This window comes from Cibotium barometz, chromosome 1 (genome assembly GCF_041138505.1).
Source record: "Cibotium barometz isolate CiBa-2024 chromosome 1, ASM4113850v1, whole genome shotgun sequence".
NCBI lineage: Eukaryota > Viridiplantae > Streptophyta > Polypodiopsida > Cyatheales > Cibotiaceae > Cibotium > Cibotium barometz.
Genome location: NC_141046.1, coordinates 66,601,105 through 66,619,688, shown reverse-complemented (window position 1 = coordinate 66,619,688; position 18,584 = coordinate 66,601,105). Strand labels below are relative to the sequence as shown.

At 44.2% G+C, this 18,584-nt stretch overlaps 1 protein-coding gene across 1 annotated transcript in view; it reads left to right on the top strand.

The window, feature by feature from the left end:
- Positions 1 to 345: 345 nt before the first annotated feature.
- GLTP1 (glycolipid transfer protein 1) overlaps positions 346 to 18,584 on the top strand; it is a 31,328-nt gene continuing 13,089 nt past the window's right edge. Inside the window, exons 1-3 of the mRNA XM_086805589.1 lie at positions 346 to 621; positions 2,360 to 2,415; positions 2,521 to 2,651. Coding sequence (XP_086661715.1) covers positions 489 to 621; positions 2,360 to 2,415; positions 2,521 to 2,651 — 320 coding nt within the window. The 5' untranslated portion in view covers positions 346 to 488. The remainder of the gene's footprint in view (positions 622 to 2,359; positions 2,416 to 2,520; positions 2,652 to 18,584) is intronic.

The window sequence follows — 18,584 nt, the reverse complement described above, 5'->3', positions numbered from 1 at the left end:
TATGGGGGTCCGGGTTTGATGCCAGTGAGCTATGCGACGGGGGTTGGTTGTGAGCCGATGGAGTAATCCACCTTCCCACCGACCAGACATCTCCTCATGCTTTTTTAATTTCATTGATTTTTATGCCACCAAAAAGCCGCCATCTCTATGGAAGAGTTTTGTTGCCAAAGGTTTGGGGTGAAAGAAAGGTGTGACATGCAAAGCATAAATGGATATAGTGTGGGGTTTGGGGTTAAAGAAGGTGACATTTAAAAGGCATAAATGTATATGGTGTGAAGCAGTGGTATGGGCATGATTGACAAAGGAATGAAATAATTAATAGAAGTGGGAGATGATCTATAATTTACGTGCGACGTGAACGAACACATTCCGACTCGTTAGATCTCTGCGAAAGCAAGCGCGTAGAGAGCACTTCGATCACTTGATCCATAGAGCCGGTGTACTCACAGAAGGAGGAGGCAATCCGTCGGCAGCAACCATCAGATATCATGGCTTTGGTTGAGTCCTCTCAGAGCCCCTTCGCTGGCGCGCTTGAAACCATCCCCCTCGTCAAGTCAGCTTCCGGAGACATGCTCACCAAGCCTTTCCTGGACGTGTGCCGCATGGTCCTCCCCGTCCTTGGTAAGTCTGCACGCTTTCAGATCCCAAACGCATCTACCCCCCGCCCCCCCCCCCCCCCCCCCCCCCCCCCATCAAATTGTACCATGGTCACCGCAATCTCTCTCCCATTTGATTTGGAGTCGTGTGCATTATTGTGTGATAAGATCCACACCTGGCATGCACTCTTCTTGCGTATCTAACGTCGAGCCTCCGTTGTCTGTCACCGTAAATGCATCTGTTCCTATGTCGTGTGGGTTTGTGTGTGTGTGAGAGAGAGAGAGAGAGAGAGAGAGAGAGAGAGAGAGAGGGTAATTCATGTCTAGGAAAGACCAGAAGTGTGTAAGAGACCAAAAAGAATTTACATGTGGTTTATGAGTAAGTTGGAAGTCAAGACAACATAAGAAATAAAACTAGTTGGAGAAAGAAAGAAAAAAAGTAATATTAACGTCTACTATAGATCCCAAGGGTCTACGAGACCATAAGGGATACAATGATACCATGGATATACTGAGCAATGGAAAAAGTAACTTAGAAATGGAAAAATCCTCCTGGGCCTTGTGCCGGGCACCTGGGCACCCATTGGGCTGTCCACAGGCCACGCTTTGACCTACACACAATCCATGGGCTCTGTTGAGTGTTTCACACCCAGCCAGACTTAGAACTAGACGTGACTGACTTTGACTGGGTTGCTGGGTTTTCCGGGCACCCAACAACTGACTAATATGCATCTGGACATGTGTATCTCATTACATCTTGTAAGTGGGTTACATGGGATTGTGCGGGTTCAGATGGGTTGTTGAAGAAAAACATTGATGATGTGATGTTTTGTGTATGGTTTGCTCCCAAGTGAACATCGTAATCTGAATCCTTTCGTTTTTAGCCCCATTCTTTCTAGCAAGAATAGCCCCAAAACAGCGTCCTGTACATTGCTGCAAGGTCGCACTAAAGAGTTAAAAGTTTAGCTTGATGATTGTTGGTCTTAGAAATGAGCCCGAAAACACTTGTTAATCTGGTTAAGGGAGTCATATTGGCTTTTCATACACTTCTCTTTGAAAGTCTTGGTCAGAAAAGATACCCCCAAATTAGTCTGTGATTCCATGATGCCTTGGAAATGAGCCCGAAAACACTTGTTAATCTGGTTAAGGGAACCATATTGGCTTTTCATGCCCTTCTCATTGAAAGTCTTGGTCAGAAAAGATACCCCCAAATTAGTGTATGAGTTCACGATGTCCACTAGATATTCTAAACTGTGAAGACAGGGTTCTCCACTTCCTCTCGAGAAGTGTGTAAGACCATCTTGCCTAAATCAACCTGCAAATCCTTTTAATTACCAAAGAGCCTTTAGAGCATCTCCTAGAGAGCTAGTGAAACACTTAAGTGAAATGAAGAGAGAACACAATGAAGAGAGAACACATTTGTAAGTGGTGGCCAAGCGCTCCTGCGCCAAGGCTGACAGCTCTCTACAATGGGGTTACAGTTGCTGAAAATCTCTTCTTTTGAGGGTCTAGATGGTGAACCCTACATGTGTCCAAGTAACATATGTGATTATGTCTGGCCTGGTTAGTTTTGGGGATGGTGTCTGGCAAGGGGTGATCCTCTTTATTACCTGCTCTTCGATGCATTCGGGCTTTGGTTTATGGCAATGGTGGCATTTGGACAGAGATGCATTGGTTATTAACATGGCTCATGTTAGATGTAGAATCTTAGCTAAATAAAGCAAACCTTGCATTAAGCAAGCTCCCTTGTGTATAATATGCAGATAAGTTTGGGGCTGCGATGGCAATGGTGAAATCTGACATTGGGGGCAACATCACGGTAATGTACCATGATCCAACTATTAAGCAATGTAGGTTTCCTCCTTGCTTGAAGTCAAGATGTGTGCTTGCTTGCTGGGAGTCTAATGGATGGTGCATATTTCAGCGATTGGATACTCGTTACAAGGATGATACATCATTGTATTACCTATTGTATGATATTGTACGCAAGGAGATAGCAGAAAAGAAAGAAAAAAACTCTAACAGTTGTGCAAACGGTTTGCTATGGCTGACAAGGTATTCCAAATTTCGGAATCCCGATTGGAATTTTTTGGTTGTTTTAAGGTCTGCTGTCGAGTATGAATCTTGGCATTTTCTTGGAATTTTTTTGGTTGTGTTAAGGTCTGCTGTCGAGTATGAATCTTGGCATTTTCTCAGTCAGCATGATGCACCGCAACATTTTGGAGTTTTTATTGACTTCCACTCTAGTGTGATAGGTAGAATGGCTTGTCTGAAGAAGACATGAATAGGCTGTATGTGTGCATTTAAATTGGTGGACGTGGCCTGAATAGTGGGTTAATTATCTATATCTTTCCCCTTGGACAGTTACAATGTATTATGAATTGGCTGGCTGCTTCTCATTGCCTTCATTTCCACGAGATCCGTTTTAGGGCTGTTGCAACTAGCCGTGCCTTGTACTTTTTCAAAGTACCATCAGACCTGTATTTTGCCTTGTAAACCCACTTCGTGCCGATAACCTTGCATCTCGGAGGGTGATCCACAAGATCTCAAGTGTGGTTTTTGACCTTTGGGTCGGAGTTTGGACATTCTATGGGCGCCCACCACCACCACCATGATTTCTCACAAATTTGAAACAAGTTCAGTCCTTTGGGTCGGAGTTTGGACATTCTATGGGCGCCCACCACCATGATTTCTCACAAATTTGAAACAAGTTCAGTCTCTTAAAATCTTGTTGGTTCATCAATGCTTTGGACAGTTCAAACGCCTCTAAAGTGGATTTAAATTTTTTATCGCTAAGCTATTACATGTGCACCTACGGCGAACCCCAAAACCATGGCATCTAAGCATTGAATAGGCCTTACTCCACTAGCCATCCATAAATGACTACTGTGTCTCATCTAGTTGTTCCAATATCATTGAACAGGGATAAGGCTTGCTCATGGCAAGGCTTTGCCCAAGCATCCCACATATAAGTGCTAGCATTTTATGTTCAAGCTGTTCTGCGAAGTAGTGGGGTTTCTCTTTTTGAGCACCTTTTCTAGAGAGAGCTGTCTACATGACACATCACCTCAGACATATATGCTAGAAACGTTAACTATAGGCATGTTCTGCTTTGTATTTTTTTGTTTTCAACTTCTACCCAATCACTGTTGGCTATCCAATTTGCAAACAAATGAATTTTGAGAAGTTTTAGCAATATTCAACAGAGGAGTTGTTTGAGACGTCATAAAGCAGCTAGCTACATTGATAAACATTTGGAGTTACATGTTTCATAATAGTTGTAGCCCAGAGTTCTTCCAAAACAATAGTCAAATGAGCTCTATGCTCTTCTTTGGTCTTCGAGAAGACTAGGATGCCATCAAAGAAGACACGTATAAGTTTCCTGTATCCACGGAACATGCGATCCATCATTCTATTGAATGTAGCCGGGACATTCGTTAGACTAAAGGGCATAACAAGATACTCATAAAGCGTGAATGTTGGTGTGAAAGCGGGTTTATGTACATTCTCAGACACCACCAACACTTGATGATACCCACTCTTGAGATCAATTCGGCTAAACGCTAAAGCATGCCAATTCATCCAACTTGTCAAGAATGTCGTCTATGCGTGGAATTGCAAACCGATTCTTGATGGTGAGCTTATTCAAAGCTCTATAATCCCCACACATACGAAAAGATCCATCCTTCTTTTGAAGGCTTCATGATCTCCTCTCTTTGGGATGCACTTACATGATAGACTGGCCTATTAGGTGGTGAGCTACGCGAGACAAGACCAATGTGATGATCTTCCGGTCGTATGGGTGGCAACTCATTTGGTAACTCATCAGCAAAACAATCATTGTACTCTCACATAGATTTCAGCCTATCATTACTAGATGCACGTTAGATTCTTCAACATGATCCTGCACAAAAATCAAGTACGCAAAAACACTCTTTTTATTACTTTTTTAATTTGTATATGAGATATAATAGGGATAGTATCACCCTCTTCACTAGCATCAATCATATGCTCTCGACCTTTATGCATGAAGGTGACCTTGTTGGTCTTGGAAGTCTTGCGCGAATCAATGCGTGTGTGAAGACTTTCCAAGCAATACATCACAGCCATTTAAAGGCGCTACAAGAATTTTTTTCATGATCCACATAGCCTTGAATATGTATGCGCAACTTGCCAATAATTGGCATAACCTACACTTCTCTACCAATAAAGACAACCCTTGCTTCAATTTGAGGATCCATGTTCCCCACTTCAATACCCAAAGCAGCTGCCATTTGTATAGATATAAAGTTCTTAGTTGCATAATCGTGCTGATCCTTAAGTTGTCCCCAAGCTTTACATACAACCCTGTCTTTGCTATCATGTGAACTGTCCTGCATATCGGGAACCATATGCACATTGGGCTTTGGTGCATTCACATTATCACACTTCTTCTTGTTTGGGCATGCTTTTAGTATATGCTCAGGTACTACCACAAGTAAAGCATTTCTCCTTGCTCATATACTGCTCTTTCTGCTTAGCAGTGAGACCATAGTCTTTCACTTTGAAGGGACGCTTCTTGGTAGACTTATTTTCAGTCTTTGGACCTTTTTTATCTTGGTTTTAGTTCTTTTTAGGTGGCTGTCCGCTATTTTGCAGGGGTTTTGGACAATTCTCTTTTTGACTTGGAATGAGAGTTTAGCCTTGCTAGATCAACTCAACTTGAGTTTCAATTGTTTGGTGGCAGTGACGACTGCGATTAGTTGCTGCAAGGTGTGACTAGGATACATTTGTAGTCTCGCTTTGTACACAGGTTGTAATCCTAATTGAAATCTTCTCTTCCTTTTTGCCTCTAGCACATGCATAGAGACATCTCCAAAAGCACTTTCCAAGACTTGTGCATTTTCCTATGTTGAGCAGATCTCATCCTTGCAAGATTACTAATTTAGTCATAGGGAGGAACCCATGTCACCACAAACGGAGACTAAAGCAGGTGTTGGATTCAAAGCTGGTGTTAAAGATTATCGATTGACCTATTACACTCCCGATTATGAGACCAAAGACACTGATATCTTGGCAGCCTTTCAAATGACCGTGCAACCCGGAGTACTAGTTGAGGAAGCTGAAGCTGTAGTAGTTGCGGAATCTTCCATAGGTACATGGACCACTATATGGATAGATGGACTTACCAGTCTCGATCGCTACAAAGGTTGATGCTATGATATCGAACCTGTTGCTGGGGAGGAGAAGCAGTATATTGCATATGTAGCTTATCCTTTGGATCTATTTGAAGAAGGTTCCGTTACCAATTTGTTCACTTTCATTGTAGGTAATGTTTTTGGATTCAGGGCCCTACGCGCTCTCCGCTTAGAAGATCTTCAAATTCCTCCTGCTCATTCTAAGACTGTGCATATGCATTCACTGTTTCCCCTTCATTCCGCTTTACCCAATCCCACTTCACTGTTATCTCATTTAACACATTGGGAGGCTGTGAAGATTCAGCCAGAAAACTAGGGGGGAAAAAACAAAAAAATATTTTTTTTCTCGCTTGTGTGGTTGGTTTCTAGACTCTGGCGGACCACCCGTTTCGGTGTGACTCCCGTCCCTAGAAGGACGGTTGGTTATCAGCCTCTGGAAGGTCTCCCATACACATAGTGGATGGTCAGATTGCGCTCCAGAAAGGAAGTGCATTTTTCTAGCTTCGACGAAGCGAGAGAACGACGAACTTTAGAACAAAGAGCACTAGGGAGTCCTTTGAGGGCAGCACACATGAGCATGCATGATATGTTCTAGCAAATGATGTGAGCAATCGCAGAATAGAGCACCAAATTGAAAGAGAAGAAGGTGCAGATCTTGGCACCACTGGAAGAGCGCACTCGTTTTCAAGCCCCTTTTTCTTCGTCTCCTGCTCTCTCTCCTTTTGTTTCTGAGACTCCCCTGTTTGGGGTTAAGCACAATCTTGCCTTACACTTAAGCAATCAACACAATTAAACAAGTTGAGAATGGCACCACAAAATGAATCTTAACAAAGCTGAAAATTGAAATCACTTGCACACTACACTAGGGCCGACCCCCCTGTAATAGATTGTATTATCAAGGTTCCTGTTACAAGCTTCACAGGCATTCACATGCCAAACTGTCCATAGGTATTCATGCAAATGAAAGCAGCATTGCAAACATGGTTGTTGATGCGGTTGATTGCTTTCATAGCTTTCATTTGATTTCATAGTCTCACTCCTCGATCCCTCATCATAGCTAATCAAATGCAACTATGTACCATTGGCATCCATACACAAACATTGTGTGTGCCAAGATCGAGACATAAGACCATAATGACTAGTATTCGGATCTTGAGTAAGTGAAAAAGAGCTTAAATGAGCTCTTACCGCAATTTTGCTTCTTGCCTTTGAGTACAACCATCGTATGGTGAAAGAATGGCTGTAAATCAGAAAAAACAGCAAATAGATCTTGCAAAGAAACACGTGTGCAATAAAACTGAAGTACAAGACTTGTTATCTGCTGAAGTAGAGCACGAGGGCTGCCCGTAGGTGCATACAACCAACAGCAGTAGCTGAAAAATGATGTACTAATGATGCTAACCTAAGCCACCTATATATAGGTTGGACAAGAGCTGGTTGGCCAGAATAAAAATAGAGGGCTGGCCGTCTAAGCAAACAATACTAAAATAATGTCTAAAATAGACAAAAAATATAAGAAATAATATCTAAAATGAAATGAATGCATGGCCTCATAAATCTGGCCAGATACAGCATGAAATATGCACATATATGCCCAATCTGGAGATGATAATGCCAACACCTCCTCTTCAGCGCCAGATGGGCGGACCAACTCCAGCACGTTGAAGAAAGACCTCCAAAGAGTCTGAAGGAACAACCTCCTCATAAAAGACACAAAGCTCGCGAAGATATGGTACATCTGAATACCGAGAAGGTCTTCGGAAGAAGCCACGAGAAGATATTGAAGATGAAACAATAGGATCAATCTGAAGAGAAAAGTCCTCAAGAGATGGAACCATAGATGGTACCTCCTTTGTATCTGCAACAAGTATCGGGACCAAAGTAGACTCCTCCTCTGAAGAAGACGGAAATGAAACAACCATTGGAACAAACTGATCATCAGTGATAGTAGAAGTTGCCAAATTCAAAGTAGGGACAGGCTCCAAGATAGTGGAAGATGCCTCCTCTGAAACATAAGAAGGAGAAGCAACTGCCAAAGTAGGAAGCTCCAGAATATGTAAGGATATCTCGGCAAAAACATCCACCTGCCGAGTAGAAGAACCACTATCCTCCTCTGAAAGAGACGAGAGAAAATCTGCAATAATAGCATCAGCACGAAACAACACAAGGGAAGGGAGATACTCATCCAAAGGGATTAGAGGAACTGATAAGGTCTTGATCAAAAACTCCTGTAAATAATCCTCTATTGCGGATAGGGCACTGACTTTTGAATCAAAAGTCTCCTGTGTGACCACCAGGATGGACTCATCTTGCTCCTGTGAAGATGAAAGAACAGGGGGATCATAGACAGCAAGAAAAGCCATCTTAGCATGAGACTTCGTACCCTCCTCTGTCGTTGGCGAAGTATCTAAACCATCTGTCGTGGGTGAAGTGGCTTAGCCATCGGAGGAGGACTCCTGTTTTGCTTTAGCTTTGTGGGAAGCAGCCTGATGCTATGCAGGCTAAAATTGCAACTCTCACGAAGCAACTATGTGAAATGCAAGGCCAACTCAAAAGCATGCATGAAGGTTCACAAACTAAGAATGTATCTCGTATGTCAAGGCAGCCCGCCTTTGTGAATGATGCATTAGAAAATGTTGCATTGGAATTGGGAGTGCAAACAAGAGAGATGGCCATCTCTTATCTTATGGGACAAGGTGATGTAATCACAAGTAAACAAGGTGGGCTTATGTTCAAAAAGCCACCTAATCCTTCTCTTGTGCATAGGAAAAGAGAATAGGTGTCTACAACCTCTACCACACATGCCACTTCTTCTCGTAGGCCTCCTCCTATACCACTTGAAAACCTTTCCAAAGAGCATATGCATAAATCAACCCCTCCACGTATGGAGCATGAACGATATGTCAAAGACATATACCAGAAATGGGATAGGTTAAAACAAAAAGAAAGGCAATCTATTTCCTCTTGTGTGTCAAAGTTTTGGGAGGTGCTAATGGAAGTAGGTCCTTTCATGAAGATAAATGAAGAGGAAAAGAAGAGGAAGTTTGAATCAGGATTGCAACCCATCTTCCAATGAGGGCTACAAGTTTATCCCAATCAAACTTTACGCCAACTTATAAACTCCGTCTTGGCTTCGGAAGAGCTAAATGTGCAATCCAGGATTGATGTGAGCTTGGGAAAGGACAAGGACAAGGCTGACCCTTTTGTTCAAAGGAGTGGACAGCCACCAAGAAGAGATTTTGGAAATGCAAAAGGTGAGCATAAGGCTGAAAATTCTGGTTTTAAGGATACTAAAGGCATGCATAAGGCCGAAGATGCAAAGGAGAAGAAGCAACCACCCAAAAAGAGTACTTTTGGGTTATCTCTGCAAGAAAGAATGCAATATATGCGTGAAGGGAAATGCTTTAGATATGGTAGTAAAGACCACAAATCTCCTCAATGCCCAAGAAAGAAGAAGAGCCCAAACCATGTATAAACATGATACATGATGTGCAGGGTAATACAGGCCATACAAGCATGCCATGGGGGCAACTCAAAGATAAGCTCGCCTTATTATGTTTGATGATTGCTCTACTGACAACTTCATCTCCAGTCATATGGTTACCGCCTTGGACATTGAAGTAGGTGAAATGGGACCCAAAATAAATGCATGTTCAACCTTCATTGAGAAGGATGTGAAGGTCACTCCTCTCATTGGAAAGTTGAGAATACACATCCAATGTTATCTCGACCAGAGAACTATCTCATTGCGCCTCTTAGTGGATGTGATGTGTTACTTGGAAAACCATGGCATGCATGCCTTGAGCCCACCAAAAATTACAAAACCAACAAGATCTCTTTTATTTACAAAGGTAGAGAGCATTGTATAGATGTCAGTGTGTCGGGTGACACTATACCCGTTGTATCTCATGTACAAATCAATAAAGCAATGAAAAAGAGTATTTGTTCGTACTTGGTTTTTGTACGTGATGAAGTTTGCATGCTAATGTACATACTTACACATGATAGGCTGAATTTTTTAAGTGAGTTTAAGGATTGTTTTGCCGACTCTCTTCTGGATGGTATGCCTCCCATTCGACCGGAAGACCACTGTATTAAATTAGTGCTAGGAAGTTCACCGCCAAATAGGCCAGCATATCGTGTGAGTGCTTGCCACCAAGAGGAGATCATAAAACATGTTGGGGAGCTATTAGAGAAGGGCTTAGTGCAGCCAAGTTCATCGCCATTTTGCTCACCCGTTCTCCTTGTGCAAAAGAAGGATGGTTCATTTCGCATGTGTGTGGATTACAGGGCATTAAACAAGATAACCATAGAAAATCGGTTTCCAATTCCGAGGATAGATGATATCTTGGACAAATTGGATGGATTGTCATGTTTTAGTAGCATTGATCTAAAGAGCAACTATCATCAAGTGCGAGTGGTGCTAGAGGATGTACATAAAACAGCTTTTCGCACTTCTTTTGGTCTCTATGAGTACTTGGTTATGCCTTTCGGTCTCACCAATGCTCTAGCTACTTTTAATCGCATGATGGACCAAATTTTCAGAAATCATAGAGCATTTACAAGTGTCTTCTTTGATGATATTCTTGTATTTTCCAAGAATGAGGAAGAACACAAGAAGCACTTGAGAGTGTCCTTTGATGAATTAAGGCAACACAAACTTATGATAAATGGCAAAAAGAGTGAATCCTTACTTTCGGAGATTCACTATTTGGGACATATAGTCTCCAAGGATGGTGTGAGAATGGATCCCGCAAAGATCCAAGCCATCAAAGATTGGCCAAGACGCATCAGGCTCCTGGACAGTCCATGCCACATGTTAGTGGATACCGATGGGAGACCGCTTGTAGACAGGATACTCGTTCAGAGCATAGAGGACGGGGCTCAGGAGGAGTGGCAGTATTGTTTAGAGAGGAGCTACAGCCACTGATACATATAGTCCGCAGAGATGAGCAGGCTAGGTACATGTGGGTTAGACCGAGGGCAGAGACGGGCAGATATCTCTACATTGCTATATGCTATTTTGCTCCTAGTACATCAGTGTATGCATCACCTAGCGGGCAGTCTCCCTTTTCTATTTTGGATGATGACATTTGGGAGTTCTCCGGGGATGGTGACATCATTCTCCTGGTGGACTTCAATGCCAGGACCGCCCATAACCAGACAGTATTTTATGATACCTCAGAGGAGATGTTGAGGGAGCTTGATGTTAGGGATATGGGCCTATCTAGACTCTCACAGGATGAGGAACATACAGTGTATGGGCGGTATTTGATAGACATGGGGACTGCACATGGATTGGCCATCCTGAATGGCCTACAGAGATTCCCGACATCGGGCAGTTTCACTTGCTTTCCACATAGGCATGGTGCTAGTACAGTGGACTATGTTATGGCTCAGCCCAGTCTCATTCCCTCTTTTCAGGATTTTATGGTAGGCACTAGGCCGGTTGGAATAGCAGTGGATCATGCTATCTTGTCCTTCACTCTCACATTTCAGTTCAGCACCGCTCCATTGGGACAGGTCTCCACACACACTCGTTATACCTTTACGAGGGAGACTGACACCGTGTACACGGATGAGATATACAGACGCTTATGTGCCAAGGAGCCGGGACGGCCATTAGATGAGCTCACTCAGATATTGATAGATACGCTTCATGCTGCAGCATCAGAGGCATATCCCCATAGTCAGCCTACACGGAGACGATCTGGGAACATGCCCCAGAACAGTTGGTATGATGAGGAGTGCAGAGAGATGAGGATCAGATTACAGAGAGGTGTGCTCATGGGTGTTACCACTCACAGACAGTCACGGATTACCTTCGGATGACTCTAGAAAGTGGTCCGAAACCCTCTCTAAACAGGCAGTGAAAACGGCCTCGTATCTCATAATATACTGGACACTGACATATGTAATGTAACTCTGTCTCTGGCTCCATCTGGCACAGCTGACAAATCCTGGCCTCAGCTGGTACTCCTCTGAATCTGCCAGTCTCAATCTCTAGCTGGTGTGAGGATGTGCGCATCTGACCAATAGCACACCGTACCCCATGAGAAAGATGAGTATCCATGTAGCTGGGTCTAATCACAAACCCATCCTGCGTGAGCTGGAGAAGATCATCTCTATAGAAAGCCATCTTCGTACCAAGCTCCTGTGTCGGTTGTATCCATGTCCTCCTAGTGTCCAGCTGAATCAAGTCCTGCCAGATAAGTCTGGTAATCTCTGCCCGTGTAAGAGAGAGGGAGGGTGTATCCAGGGAGTACTGAAATGGAGGTAGCCTGTCCATACTAAAGCCATGCAACTGGAACCAAGCTGTCATCTGTGCATACCAACATGATCCGTCTCCCTGTGATGCCAACTGTCGTGAAGACTCCAGGGCTAAGCGAGCATATCTGTCTCTAGGGAGAGCCCAAGTGCTATGTATAAAGGAGACTGATCGAGTGAGTATCTCTACTACCAATGGGGGGGCAGCCATCTCTGCACGGATAATATCATGTGGTACGGAGGCCTTGGCCCTAATCATCCGGGAAATCATAGAAACCAAGGGCCTCTCCATATGTCTCCATCCATCAGTGCTACCAGCTCGGCTGTGGTGATCCACTGAGGGTCCCCATATCTCCACTCCATACAGCATGGCTGAAGTGACCAAAGTGTCAAAGAGCCAGAGCTTTGTTCGAGGTTCCTGAAACTGAACCTGCGAACACATCCTCTCTAGTCTCCCCAATGCTGCATAAGCTCTGGTCAATCTGGTCTCCGCAGCTCTCCTCAAGGAAAATAGTGGGCCACTGAAAACCACACCAAGGTAAGTATATGCATCTGTATACTCCACTGTCTCTTGACCATATGTAAAGGTGGGTACTGACCTCCTAACCCACTGTGCTGTGGTGTTAAACACCATCACCTTGGTTTTACCAAGGTTAACAGACAATCCACTGTCCTGTGCAAACGTGTGCAATGCATCCAAATGACGCTGCATCCCCTCTGGAGAATCTGAGATCAGCACAATATCATCAGCATACAATAACAGCGGAATCCATGTCCCTGCTAGCTGTGCTCCTCTGTCACCCTCCCGCTCTACATAGTCTGAAACCTCATCCACGTACATCCCAAATAAGGTGGGAGAAAGGGGGCAGCCCTGTTTCACCCCAATAGTGGAGTGAACCATCTCAGATATACCCTGAGTAGTACGTACCTGCCCATCTCCTGTAGTCTGCGCATCAGTCTGGCTCTCGGTACTGTGTCAAAAGCTTTGCGGAAATCCACAAAGCAACAATAAATCCTCCTGCCATATAATCTGCCCTCCTCAATAATAGCTCTGAGTGTCAAGATATGGTCAAGAGTGGAGAAACCTCTCCTGAACCCTGCCTGCCCTGATGCACGTATGCCCTCTCTCTCTGCCCATCTACTCAATTCCTGCTCAAGAATAGATGCATATAATCTAGCCAATGTGTGACCAATCATGATGGTACGATAATTCCCAAGAAGCATGGGATCCCCTGACTTGAAGATAGGCACAATCGTGGACATATTCCAAGTCTTAGGAAAACCCTCACACATGGCTCGGTTAAACATCATAGCAATAAGCTCTGCAAGCATATCTCTGGCATGAATAAAGTGCTCTGCTACCAAACCATCATGATCATATGCTCTCCCAGTCCTCATCCTGTCAATAGCTTTCCTTACCATCTCAGCAGTAAAGAAAGCACACGTCTCTGGGCATGGCTCCGATGGGTCTGGCAGGGGCGGCTGTCCTGCTGCTGTGTACAGGGATGCTGCATACTCACCCCAAATCTCTGTGGAGGTAATGGCTGGTGATGGTGAATGCTCATGGAATAGTCTCCATGCCTCGCCTGAGTCCTGACTCATAAATAACTGATACAAATCTCTCTCTAACTGAGCAAGATAAGCCCTCTTCTTCCGTCGCACTAGGTGAGATACCAGGATCAGAGATGCCTTGGATTATACTTGCTGGAGCTTCGTAGACATAGAGAGGGTCTCTTGAGAGGGAGGGGATCAGAGAGGGAGAGACACCTACAGAGGCAGATTACAGACTTCTTTCGACTAGAGATTGAGCAGTCAGGCCAGCAGGCATTGCAGCTAGCCCCAGAGTATAGCCGCACTAGAGGTACACTGATTGATCGGGCTATAGAGCTGGGGCGATCCAGGCGCCCCAAGATGAGAGGCCCATCTCGACACCGGCGGAGACTACAACAGAGGATCAGGACCATACTAGCACGGCATGGGAGACGTCCAGTCAGAGTACTCACCATGGAGGACATTGAGGATATCCGCCATCGACCGATGAGAGACATCTTTGGATAGTGATGTGTATGATGCTTACCTTTGTTGCTGGAGTTTTCCTCCCAGATGTTATCCAAGAGGAGCTCCTAGTACCGTACTTTTCCTCATAGTTGTTTCAGTTTCAGTTAGTTGTTTAGTTGTTTTTAGCTTTTCTTACACAGACATTGTATCAGATCCACCAATTGTTGTAACCTTTTTGGTCTCATAGGTCATTTTGGCCTTCTGAAGACGTTAATATATCACTTCATTTCATTTCATTTCTCTCTCTCTCTCTCTTGTGTTTCCACTTTCCCTTCTTCCGCTGCACATTCTATCATGGTATCAGAGGGTCGGTGATTTTTCAGCGTTGGATGCTCCCTCCTCTACCTCTTCATATCTGCGTTTTTCCGCCCATGGACAGATCTGTGTTTTTTGTGTTCATGCGTTGAAGCTTGTGTTTCTTCAAGGGCTGATTGATCCCCATCTAGTGGGCTGCAATTTCCTCTCTTCAGGGCATCAGTTTGCAGCTTCTTGGCAACTTGACAAGGCTGTTTTTTTTTTTGGACAGCATACCTGTCCTTCTTGGTGGCATCTTCGAGGGGTTCTTGGGTGTTTTTTTTTTTCAGGACTGGACAGCAACATAGCTGTCCCAAACAGGCAGCGTTTTTTGGCCTATTTGGGGTTGCTTTCCTAGCCCTGATCTTGGAGCTCTCTGGGCTCCCTTTTGCCTATCCTTTCTGGTTATCTTGTGCCATCCCTCCCACCCCCTGATTGTTCTATGCAGCAGTTCTTGATCTGAGGCTTCAGCGTCTCCATATTCAGCCTATTCTACAGCCCCTTTTACCTCTGCGTTTTCAGATTTGCAGCCATGGTTACTGCGTTTTTCTGAACCGATTTTGCTGGTAGCTCTACCTTCACTTGGGCTTCATCTGTTGGACCCGAAGGTACCTTCTCTTCAGCGTTTTCCTCATAGGAGGTGTGGACACTGGTTGGCCTGAATTTTCAAGTTTGTAGCCCTTGTTTGGCTGCGTTTTCTTCTCCAGTGGACACAGATCACTTGCAGAGGGGGTTTCTTGATTGGATTGTGGCTTTGGAGGCAGTTTGGTACTTGAGGAGGATTTTGAATTTCAGATTTCAGTCAGCATTTTGCTGATTTTGGAGCATCTATACTTGTGTTTTGTTCCTGGCCTACACGGTTTCCCGGTTTCTACATGTTCCTTCCTTTTGTTGGCGGTGGAGTGCTATTTTTGCTGGATAGCAGTGTTTTGGCTGTGTTTTGCTTCCCACATGAGTTTTCTACACTCAGAGGGGGCCTTTCTCCAGCTACTTCACTTGAGGATCAGTTTCGGGAGCTATGTTGTATCTGTGGAGACTTTCTTTGACAGGAGTTTACAGTTATTTGGAGGAGAGCAGTGATCTTTTCAGAGATCCTAAGCAGAGTTTATTTTGTCCGAACTTGTGTTCTTTGCAGTATTTGTAGAACAAGGAGGGTGTTTGCCCTTTGCGGTGTGATCCTTTCACATGGATCTTTTATTTGTTGATTCTTGGGATCTGGTTCTACTTCTAGAACTGCATCTCTTTGTGATGCTTCTGTGGATGCCCCTCCCCCTGCCAGTTCTGCTGGCTTGTTGTTTTGGAGGATGGTTTTTGGGACCCAGTGGGATGCTTTGGATCTGTGGTTGCTAACCGTGCCTGGGGCACAGTGGTACTTCTAGAGTTTTTTGGATTTGGATCAGAATCAGGTTGGACTTATATCAGTCCGACGATATTTTTTTTTTCAGAGGGGGATGTCGAGTCCTTTCATCTTGCGATGCCCACCTCAATGGTGTGTACTTATGTACAGCATTGGGCAACTCATGTTATGGTGTTTGAGTAGATGGACCTCATCTTTTCTACAGAGTCTTTACATCTTGCGATGCCGACCTTTTCAGAGGATGCTTTTATACAGCATTTGGCTACTCTTGGTACAGAGTTGGAGCAGATTGACTCTATTTCTTTTGAGGATTCCAGTGAGGAGCAATTTGCTTCTCCCAAGATTGATTATCTACAGGATCTGATCTTGGTTGGTTATGAGGTTTTTCATACCTTCTCCAGGCTGGATACACGACATTCGACTTTGGGGAGTATTCTTACACGGGTTTGGAACCATTATTTGGAGCAACATGTCGCAGCCTACATGGTTGTTTTCTTCCAGAGAAGCAGTGTACCTGGCAGCTTGTTCTATTGCTTTTGTGGCTGAGTTGCTGAGGAGATTAATGTGGAGCTTTCTTGGTACCTGTTTCTACAGTCTTTCATCTTTGATCGAGGACGGCGTCTCTAGCTTCTTGGAGTTTGCTCAGCATCCGGTGCTGGGAGGGGATGTTAGACATCATCCCCTACTTGCTGGCTTCCTATTTTGTGTCCTATTTTAGCCTCTAGGACTGACCATGTTAGTCAGAGGGGCTAGTCGCCCCTCACATATATTTTACCCATATTTATTCCCCATTTTATGGTCTTGGGATTTTCCCCAATCGTGGAGGTATTTATCACCAGTCGGCTGCCTTCATTTAGGGGTATATATAGCCGGCATATCATCCTCTACGTGTTAGGAAAGCTTATCTTCCCTCTCTCTCCTCTCTCTAGAAGTGGGCACCAACCATATGGGGATTTCTGTTTTCATTTTTGGACACAAACACTTACGGCAAAGCTAATTTTCTTCTTTTTCATGATTCCCATAGCCATGAAAGCTTGAGAAAGCTTGTCTTCTACTTATATAGTCTCCATATGATCACCAATTTGCAAAATTCCTCTTCTATTCATGAATATGGAGCCTCCTACGTATTCTATTGCTCCCAAATTTTTTGTAAACCCTAATTTACATATATCCTAATTATGTCAAAAACCCTAATTTTGGGGCAACCATAGTACATCTATAGCCGTCTACTTTGGATATCTTTTGCACCCAAAAGCCCCAATTTTGGAGTCCGGATACCTACTAATTTACAGAAACCCTAATTTCAGTCGGGAGTGGAAATAGACCCCTGGAAGTGTGAACATCAACCATATGTTGGCATTATCATCTCCAACTTGGGCATATATGTGCATATTTCATGCTGTATCTGGCCAGATTTATGAGGCCATGCATTCATTTCATTTTAGATATTTTTTCTGCTATTTTTTGTCTATTTTAGACATTATTTTAGTATTGTTTGCATAGTCGGCCAGCCCTCTGTTTTTATTGTGGCCGACCAGCTCTTGTCCAACCTATATATAGGTGGCTTAGGTTACCATCATTAGTACATCATTTTTCAGCTACTACTGTTGGTTGTATGCACCTATGGGCAGCCCTCGTGCTCTACTTCAGCAGATAACAAGTCTTCTACTTTAGTTTTATTGCACACGTGTTTCTTTGCAAGATCTATTTGCTGTTTCTCTGATTTACAGCCATTCTTTCATGGTATCTGAGTCCAGTGTTACAAAGGGACCTACGTTTTCTTTATCAGTGGCTGTAGGCAAAAGGTCCACCGCATCTACATCTGTTGAGGAGCTGCGTTTTCCACTGAGGAGCTGCGTTTTCTGTTGAGGACCTGCGTTTTCCACAGAGGTGCTGCGTTTTCAGCCTGAGATCTGCGTTTTCAGATCTCAGCCTCATATTTCGGTGCTACAACAGGGTTTTAACCCAGGAGAGTCATTTCTTTCCTCTCCTTTTGGTTTCCCACCCTCCCATCCCTTCTTCTCCTTCCTTGCTCTTGGCTGCACTCAGCTTTCGAGGAGTAGTTTGCTGATTTTCTGATCAGCTTTGTTGAAGAGGAGGATTCTGCTGCGTTATCGAAGGATATGGCTTCTGGTCATAGTCATTCTTCTCTCTCACGGATTCTCTTTTCTTCTCCCCGATCCCAAGCCCCAAATTCACAGGTTTCTTCTTCCTAGCTTCCTGTTTCTCTGCCTTCTCCCCAGATTCCTGTTTCGTTTCCTTCCATATTCCCCACCACCACCACTTCTCTTGTTTCTCCCCTCCCACACACCCTCATCCCAACCCCTTCCCATGTGCCATCCTATTCACCCCCTCAAGTCAGTGATTCCATGAAGCTAATTGCTACCAACTATCATACTTGGTCGTTTTATACGCAATTGCTTCTTTAAGGAGCAGGTGTGTGGCCCTCTGTCACCACTCCTCACTTGGTGGATCCCGCGTTTCGTGGAGTTCTGGATGCACGGGCCCGTCTCATCATCATCCATTGTATGATACCATCTATCGAGGCACAATTCATATCTTCCCAGAGTGATGCCAGTCAGATGTGGAATGAGATTCAGAGGAGGTTTGGGAGAGTATCTTCCGTGAAGATTGCTAAGTTGGTGGCGGATCTTGAGAAGATTACCATCAGTGACTCAGATAATATCATTGATAAGATTGGGGAATTCACAAGGATCAAGAGGCACCTTGAGGAGTATGGGAGCTCAATCAACAACCCGATCCATAAACTGCGCAAATTTATCATGGTGTCAGTTGCTTAGGTGACGAGCACTTCAAGGCAGCGGCGGCGAGTTT